General features: G+C 60.4%; 1 protein-coding gene across 1 annotated transcript; it reads right to left on the reverse strand.

Moving 5' to 3' along the window:
• Positions 1–388: 388 nt before the first annotated feature.
• SNAI3 (snail family transcriptional repressor 3) lies at positions 389–8,392 on the reverse strand. Its single transcript, XM_052655846.1, has 3 exons — positions 8,284–8,392; positions 4,579–5,199; positions 389–3,118 (listed from the first exon to the last, which is right to left on the reverse strand). Exons 1-3 carry the CDS (start codon positions 8,357–8,359, stop codon positions 2,940–2,942), a joined length of 876 nt encoding a protein of 291 aa, XP_052511806.1. The 5' UTR covers positions 8,360–8,392; the 3' UTR covers positions 389–2,939.
• Positions 8,393–8,557: the final 165 nt, after the last annotated feature.

Here is an 8,557-nt window from a genome sequence, read left to right on the forward strand (position 1 = left end):
GCAGTGCCCCACCTCACGTGGGGTCAAGTGTGAGTGAGGGTTGGACCCCTTCCTGATCCCCACCCATGGGTATTGGGAGTGGGCCCCAGAAACCCGAACACTAAGCGAGTGTCCTAGGTCAGTGCTGCTGCTGACCAGGCAGAACCATGAGGAACAGAGAGGTGGGAAGCTGTGAGGCCTGAGTGGCCAGAGGGGATGTGGCCCCATGGCAGGGACGCGGTGTGCTGACTGCAGCCGCCCTGCTCGGAGGGGAACGTCTCCCCCATTCATTCTGCGTTGGCTCCCTGGCAGGTGCCCAGGCCTGTCTTCACCCTGCCTGCCAACCCACCCTCTGCCAGCCCAGATATAAATATAAGAGCATTTTCCATGGGCCAGCACAGAAGGGCAAACATGGGACTTTATTTTAGGCTTGTGAAATTCCCTTCCTCCATCCCCAACAGGTGCATCGGCTTCATTTAGATATTGGTGCTCAGAAATAGAACACAATTTACAATATAGCTTCCTTCAGGCATCTGGATGCCATTTTAAAAAAAGCCGTCCAGTGCGGTGGTCGGACACAAACACCAGTGCAGTTGGAGCTCAGCCTTTGCCAGGAACCAGCAGAGGCTCTCGAGCCCTGGGCTGCCCACCCCGCCACCCCTCCCCACCACCCAGCAGCGGCCCGGGCACTTCAGGAGACGGTGCGGGGTGGTGGTGGGGCATCCCTGTAGGCCAGAGGCCCCTTCTCACCCACAGTGGGGCCCTGACCAGGACAGTGGAGAGGAGGTGGGGTCAGGCACCAGCAAACTCCAGAGGGGGCCGCAGGGGTGGGCTCATGCCACCTTTGGTGGGGTGTTTCTAGCAAGTTGGCTGTGAGATGGCTGCCGCCTCGACCCTTTGTGCCTGAGGGGAACAGGGACCCACCAGGCATCTCTGGGCAAATGGGTATTGTCGTCAGCTGTTACAGGGTGAACAGTGCCCCCCATTCATACGCTGAGGTCCTGACCCCAAGGAACCTCAGAATGCGGCCTCATTAGGAAACCGGGTCTTTGCGGATGTTGTCAAGAGGAGGTCATCAGGGTGGGTCCTCGCCCAGTCTGTCGGGTGTCCTTATAAAAAGGGGAGATCTGGATACAGAGACAGACACACACACGTGGGAAGACAGAGGCAGAGGTGGGGGTGATGCTTCCATGAGCCACAGAATGTCAGAGGAGCCAGCAAAACAGGAGCTAAGAGAGGCCTGGGGCCCCAGAAGGGACCAGCCTGGCCGGCACCTCAGCCTCAGACTTCCGGCCTCCAGGCCTGTGGGGGAATCATTCTCTGTGGTCTGAGGGCCCCGCTCTGTGGGTTTGTAACAGCCACCCCAGCAAAAGACATGTTTCCTTCAAGCGAAACGTCCGGTTCCTGCCATCTGCCCCTCGAGGGAGGCTGATTCCTGTAAGGGGAGCAGTGGGCCTGGGAGCACGAGTGTGGCTTCCTCCTCAGGGCCTGTGTTTTGTCGGCGGACGCAGTCTGGCTCAGGCTGGAGCAGGGGGCTCTCCTGGGTGGTTAGCTTCGTCAGGGTCACCCTTGGTCCAAAGAAGCCCAAGGTCCAGTTTCCTCTGGCATGTCCCCAGGTCCCTTCTGATGGCCGTCATCAAACCAGCCACCCAGGGCCTGTTCGCCCCCTGACGTGTCCCTCGGGGTCTGTGTTTGCAGAGCCGGGGGCGGTGTGGTCCTGTCACACAGGACACAGGAAGGGGCTCAGCAGGTCCGGTGGCTCAAGGCTGAGAGCGGAAGCCTCTGCCACTTGCCGTGTGACTTCACTCTGGGAGCAGGACTGAGGTGCCTAACTCTGTCCCTTGGCCGGGACCAGCCCTCTTGCAGAGAGGAACAGGCGTCCCCTCCTGGTGTCAAGGACTCAACCCATCTCCACCAGACTCAGGCTTCCTTCCCGGTTCTTGAACGCCACCCTGCAGGATCCGGCGCAGACGACTCAGACACACTGCCAAGAAGCCGGGCCAGCCCAGCAGGTGACTGCCCATGACAAGGAAATGGGGTCTCAGCGTCTGAGTCAGTTTGGGAAGCTGTGTGTCTGGGTGGGATCAAAGATGGACTGTTCGCTGGTTTGAGGGTGCTGCAGCCTCAGGAGGGCGCGTGCAGGAAGGAGGCTGGACACTGAGTGACGGGCTTGGGCCGCGGGCAGGGGGCTACAGTGAAGCTGTGTCTGTGGTGGTCAGTAGAGACGCTGCAGGCACAGCATGGACTGTCCTCTGAGTTAGGCTTTGAGGAGATAAACGCCCACCACAGACAGGCGGCCTCGGGTGCTCTCTCACACCCTCACCCCGTCCCTCGTCTGTGCTGAACTGTCCCCATGTCCTTCCAAGGGAAGGCGTCCTGCTCACCTGGGGCTGCCAGCCCAGAAGTACCACACAGCTCTAGGCCCTTGCCCCTCAGTTTCCCCTACTCTGGCCAGAAGCCCGGATCATCCAGGTGCCCTGCAGCTGCAGCAGCCTGTCAGAGTTCAGCCTCCTCCGCGGACCTGGGGGACTGGGCGAGCCTCAGAGGCCGGCGCATTGGGAGTGCAGGCTCTTTATTGCCCCGAATCCACCCACCTCGGGGCCTCCTGCTGCTCCCTCCTCAGGACAGCCTAGTGAGGAGGCGGCAGGGGGATGCGTGTCGTGAGTGTGCACCTGTGCACACGTGACATGAGACAGCTTGGCCCACCCCCAGGCAGGTGGAGGTGAGCCTCGAGGTAGCTCTGCCAGCAGGTGGCCCCCAGGGATGTGCTTGGCCCAGGTCAACCTGTCAGTCAGGAGCGGAGCGCACCCAGGGCAGCCCCGGCCTTGTCAGCCTCGCTTGGGGGTCGCCTGTGCTGGCTGAGCACGGAGGTTCTCGTCAGGATGAGCGTCTTCCCTGGAGAGAAGCCCCTCACCTGGGCAGGGGAGGGCACCGGGCTCCTTGAGGACACCCCTCCCCTCTCAGGGGGTGCAGCAGCCAGCCTCCTCATGCCGCGCCAGGAGCGCCATGCGGGAGAAGGTCTTGGCACAGCGTTTACACCGATACTTCTTGGTGTCCGAGTGTGTCTGTAGGTGGGCCCGCAGGTTGGAGCGGTCGGCGAAGGCCCTGCTGCAGTGAGGGCAGGTGTAGGGCTTCTCACCTAGGGGAGCGGAGAGGACACCGGTGAGGGACCCACTTGCAGCAGTCAGAACACTGAGGGGGCAGCCCCCGCCTTGTGAGTGAATAACCTGTGCCCCGTCCAGAGGCTCGCTCAGCCCCACTACAGGGACTCCAACGCCTTCCTCCCCGTCGCCCCCTCCCTCTGGATAACTGATGGCGGGTCCCCTCCACGCCTGCCCTCGGCCGAGGGGTCACGCGCCCAGTAAAGACCTCAGCAGCTAAAACACAGACTTTGGCAAGATGGCTCTTCTGCTGGAGCTCCCCGGGGCCCCTGCCACCAGCCCTGGACGGGAGAGGTGCTGCAAGCCTTCTGGCAGCTGTGCCCACCCCCACCTCCCCCCAAGCCGTGAGGGTGGCCGTGTGCGGGCGGCTCGCAGGCCCTGGAGCGCGCCCGTGTCCTCCAGGCCGCCTCCAGTCAGGGCGAGCGGGGATTTGGACAGAGTCCTGCTGGGACCTTCTGTTAGGCCGACCCAACAGGTGTAAAAGGAAGGTCAGTGAGAGTCCTCTGTTCAGCTCTGCCTGTGTGGAGAGTCCGCGGGGCCCAGAGCATCACGTTCCCGCTGCCCGGACCTTGTGTTCCCAGATCAGGGCACTGACCCCTGATGGTGTGATGGGGAGCCCCGAGGGGGCATCCTCAGTGAGTGGTCAGGGAAAACCAGATGGATTTCCAGCATGAAAAAAGGCTCCTATGAAACCCTCCTTCCCGTCCCTCACTCAGTACGACTCACAGGGCTGTGACCGAGGGTAAGGGAGGGTCCAGTTATGGAAAGTGTGTGTTGTAAGGCCCGGAGCTGCCTCTCCGTGCCTGTCTCTCAATCACCGAGTGCTTCACAAAGTCCAGGACTCGAGATGACGAGTCCCTGGGGGCAGGGCAAGGCCGGGCCCTTGCACTGTTTGTGGGCTGTTTAGTTTATAATCGACAGAGTGAAGCCGTGGCTCCGTGCCCCACGTTCCCCTCCCATCTGCCCCTCTTCTGCAGCACTTGGCACTCTGCGGCCACCCTCTCATCCAACGATGGGTTTGCTCCAGAGTAACTCCCAGCCCCCGTCTCTGTCCCTCAGACAGACTGTGTGACCCCCTGGGGTCCTCCCGCCCAAGCCAGGCCCTTCTGGCTCCTCTCCTTTCCTTCTCCTCCAGAATCTGGAAAGGTCATGGAATGTGAGAAGTCAGGCCCTGCAGACACCCTGTGCATCCCACCAGGTGTGTGAGTTGATACTGGAGACAGGAATGCCCCCTAAAGGATGCCTGTGTGTCCTAAACCCGGTGCCTGGGAGTCCGGGGGTGTGGGCCTTAGCGCCACAGCCTCAGGACACCAGGAAGTAGAAGCACTGTGTGCGCATCTGCTCTTGCTCATGAAACCACCCCTCTCCCCCGCACCTCCCGCTTTGAGAGCCAGGCCTCACCCCGCCCCCCACTGGCTCCTTGGGGGCCCACGTCTACCTGTGTGGGTCCGGAGGTGGCCCTGGAGCAGCCAGGGCCTGGAGAAGGCCTTGCCGCAGATGGCGCAGAGGCAGGGCAGCGTGTGCGTGCGGATGTGCATCTTGAGGGCGCCCAGGCTGCCGTACTCCTTGTCACAGAACTTGCAGGTAAAGCAGCGCTGGGCCTGCAGGTGGCAGTGCAGCTGCTGATGCCCAGCCAGGGCGGCTGGCGTGTGGAAGGGCTTGTGGCAGGGGAAGCCCCCCGGGGTGCAGGGGGCCCGCTCGGCCCCCGGCAGGCAGCAGCCCGGAGCCTGGGCCCCATCTGCGTTCAGGATCGAGGGCCAGTGCGTGGGCAGAGCCAGCAGCGGAGGCAGGTTGAGGTGGTTCACACTGTCTCTGAGAGGTGCGCTGGGGGCCCGGCCAGCCCGAGGGTCCTCCAGGCTGACTTCCAGGGGGCCTGGCCCTGAGGCCCTGCCAGCTTCCTCATTACACAGGAACGTGGGGAGGGGCAGGGAGACATGGGCAACGACGGAGGTGAAGTCCCAGGGCTGGGGAGAGTCGCCAGATGTGGACGGGGCCACCTTGTCTGGGAGGACGAAGGGCACCACCAGCCCTCCACAGGCTGAACAGGCACCACTGGTATCTAGAAGCAGGGCGGGGAGACAGGGCATGGTGAAGTCTGAGTCCCACTGCTGAGAGTTCTACCCGCCTTCCTGGCCCAATCCCACGACCAGGCCTTCAGGAGCCCTGTGCAAAGGAGGTCCTCACCAGACAGAAGTGTGGGCCACTGGGTCAGAGCAGGAATCTCAGTGCCTTTTTAAAAACAAGGACAGAGAAACATCTCACAGGGTCCCAGAGCAGCCCTCAGGGGCCAATGGAAGCCCCCTGGACAGGACAGACCCTGCCTCTGAGCCTTTACCCCAGCTCAGGGCCAGCTTGGAGCTCCGTCCTGTGGGCTCCCACACAGCATTAATTCACAGCACTTGGCAGCAGGCTGACGTGTGTAAAATAGCTAATTGGCCTCCAGTCACCTCTGACCCCTCCCCTTGCCCATTGCAACACTGGTGCACACAGCTTCCTGCAGATGCTCCCGGGTCAAAACAGGTTGTTCCAGCTGGTGTCCACTGCCTCCTGGGTCGGCCTGCCCTCAGGCTGTGGGCCAGTGTGCCTCATGCTTGACCCAGGGGCAGAAGCCCCTAGAGTAAACAAGTAGGCAAGTAAGAGTTCAGTTCTGCAGTTCTCCAATGATCAAAGCTCCAAACAGCTCTCAATCTATTTCTTATTTCATGTGTCGAGATAAATCTCTGGCCCCATTTCTGCGTCCGCACTATTGCTCTGGGTTGAGAAAGACAGACCATAGAATGGGGAAAATATTTGCAAATCAGATATCTGATAAGGAATTAGAGTTGAGAATATATAGGGAAACTGCACTCAACAGTGAAACAACGAATAATCCAATTTTTAAATGGGTAAAGAATCTGAATAGACATTTCTCCAAGGAAGACATACACATGGCCAGTAAGCACCGGAAAAGATGCTCAGTATCCTTAGCCTGCAGGGAGGTGCAGGGTAAAGCCATAGTGAGGTGCCACACCATACCCGCTAGGATGGCTAGAATTAGAAATAGGCAACTAGACGTGTTGACAAGGATGCGGAGAAATGGATAAGTGAAGGAAGTTTGCCCCCCGCCACTCTCTCCTGACTTCACCATTTTCCACTGCAGTCCTCCCAGTGATAACATCAACACACCAGTCTCCTATCCTTCCAGAAATGGAGGCTGGACAGTGACCAGCTAAGAGATGAAGTCCAAGGAATTTCTGGAGACAGCACTGGGGTGCCCGGAGAGTCTAAGGGCCCTTGCATAGGAAAAGAGTCACCTTAAGTCTCTGAGGCTCAGCCACTGCCCAGGCCCCAGGTGCCACCATGAAGCCAAACCCTATCTGGGGGCCAGTGTCAGCCCTAGTGGGAGGGCAGGGGAGAGGCAGCCATCTGCTGGGTGCTTGTGACTGCATGCTTCTGTGAATACTTTTCTTTTTAGTTAATTAATTACTTTGGCTGTGCTGGGTCTTCGTTGTGGCACGTGGGATCCAGTTCCCTGACCAGGGGTTGAATCCAGGCCCCATGCATTGGGAGCAGAGAGTCTTGCCCACTGGACCACAGAGGGGTACCTCTGCTAACACTTTAAATGTTTCCCCATCCGTCCTGGGTTAGCTAGATTGTTTCACTCATCCTGTAGCTCAGATTCCTGGGAGAATAGACTTTTAAATTCCCTTCAGGCTTCAGGGGTTCCCTGCTGCTGCTGCTGCTGCTGCTAAGTTGCTTCAGTCGTGTCCGACTCTGTGCGACCCCATAGACGGCAGCCCTCCCTGGGGAGGCCTAAAAGGGCACTTACTGAAAAGTGAAGAATGGGGCACCCCAAATCCAGGACCCCATAACCTAGCAGGTCTATGCTAGGTTAACTGCCTGACAGAAAGAAGGTCACCACAGCCACTTGGCCTCAGGAAGCTGGTGCTCAGGGATGAGGGAGAGGGGGAGGGAGCAGAACACTGGTGGCCCCAAGGCTGCTCCCTGGCCGTCAGTCACTGGGCCTTGGGCGGCTGCAGGGTTGCACAGATGTAAAGTGGGGTGCCTGTGACACTGGACTCTAGACAGTGGTCTTTCAGCCTTTAAAGCCATGACCTGTGTGGATTATGTGTTCTGTCACACATGCATCCAAAAGAAGCTTCCTTTACCATCTGCATTGCACTCTGATGGTTTCTGTTCTTTTTTATTTTACAAAATTGCTGGTGTTGACTCCACTGGATTTCTAAATGTGAAGTTGAGACTCCCAGTCCTAGACTCTGCCCACTGGTGGCAGCACCCGCCCCCCACCCTCGAGCCTGGACTGTCTCCCTGCTGCCAGCCCTGAGTGGGCACTGACTGTGTGCTCTAGTCTCCACAATGTCCCTCCTCCCCCCTCAGACAGCAGTACCCCAGAGAGGTCACCCCAAGAAGCTGTGGAGCTGGAGGCAGCTCTAACCACTCTAGAGAGGCCTTTGCCCTGGGACCTCCACGTGTCCTGACCCTAAAGGGAGTGGGGATGAGCACACAGGCCTGGTTGCTGGACACCCGTTTCCCTAGCTGGGTGAGGACTGTCCTCCCTTAGTCCAGCCTACCCTGGGCAACCTTCTCTAGGGTGAGGGGGGGTGGGAAGGAAGGAGACCCCAAGGAGGGGTGAGAAGGCATTGGGGGAGCCCAGCAGACTACTGAGTGAGCTGGGCCTTGGCACCACGGGCCCCCTGGGTCACTCTTCCCATTCTCTCTGCTCACCACCCAAGCCAGGATGCTCTGGGGGCCCTTGGAGAGCAGCCTGGGGTCACGTCATCTCTCTCCGCAATATCTGTGGGGCTGTCTCAAATATCCTGTCCAAGGAAGATGGCCCTGGGGTCCCTTTGCTAGGATGAACATGCCAGGCCATAGCAAAGAGCCTCAGAGTGACTAGGGGCCTGGAAACTTATCTAAGTGGACAGAGAATCCTCACCCACTCTGCCTGACGTGAGGCCGAGGTCCCTGAAGTGCACAAGGCGCCCGCGGGACACCTTCCTACCTTCAGCCCCGTGGTCCCCCCTCCCACCTGGGACAGGTGTCCCGGCTCCCGGGGGGGGGCGGGGGGGGTGGCGGAGGCGTTTCCCCTCTTGCCCCGCGGGAGTCGAGCCCTGGGCGGGGCAGGGAAACGCGCAGCCCCTACCTCTCTGCGTCTCCAGCTGCCCGTAGTTGGGGACTCTGTGGCTGGAGTGCGTCTTCACGAGGAAGGAGCGCGGCATGGTGCCCTCGCGCGGGTGCCGCCGAGCGTCCGCCGGTGCCCGCGGGCTGCGAGGCCCGCAGGTGCCCGGAGGGTCAGGTTATTAGCATAGCGCGCCGCCTCGGCCAACCAGCGCGCGGCGCGGCAGGGCCGGGCGGAGGCGCGGGGCGGGGCCGCGGGCCACGCCCAGGACAGGTGCGCGGGCCGCGGGGGAGGGAGC

This window comes from Budorcas taxicolor, chromosome 18 (genome assembly GCF_023091745.1).
Source record: "Budorcas taxicolor isolate Tak-1 chromosome 18, Takin1.1, whole genome shotgun sequence".
In the NCBI taxonomy this organism is placed as follows: domain Eukaryota; kingdom Metazoa; phylum Chordata; class Mammalia; order Artiodactyla; family Bovidae; genus Budorcas; species Budorcas taxicolor.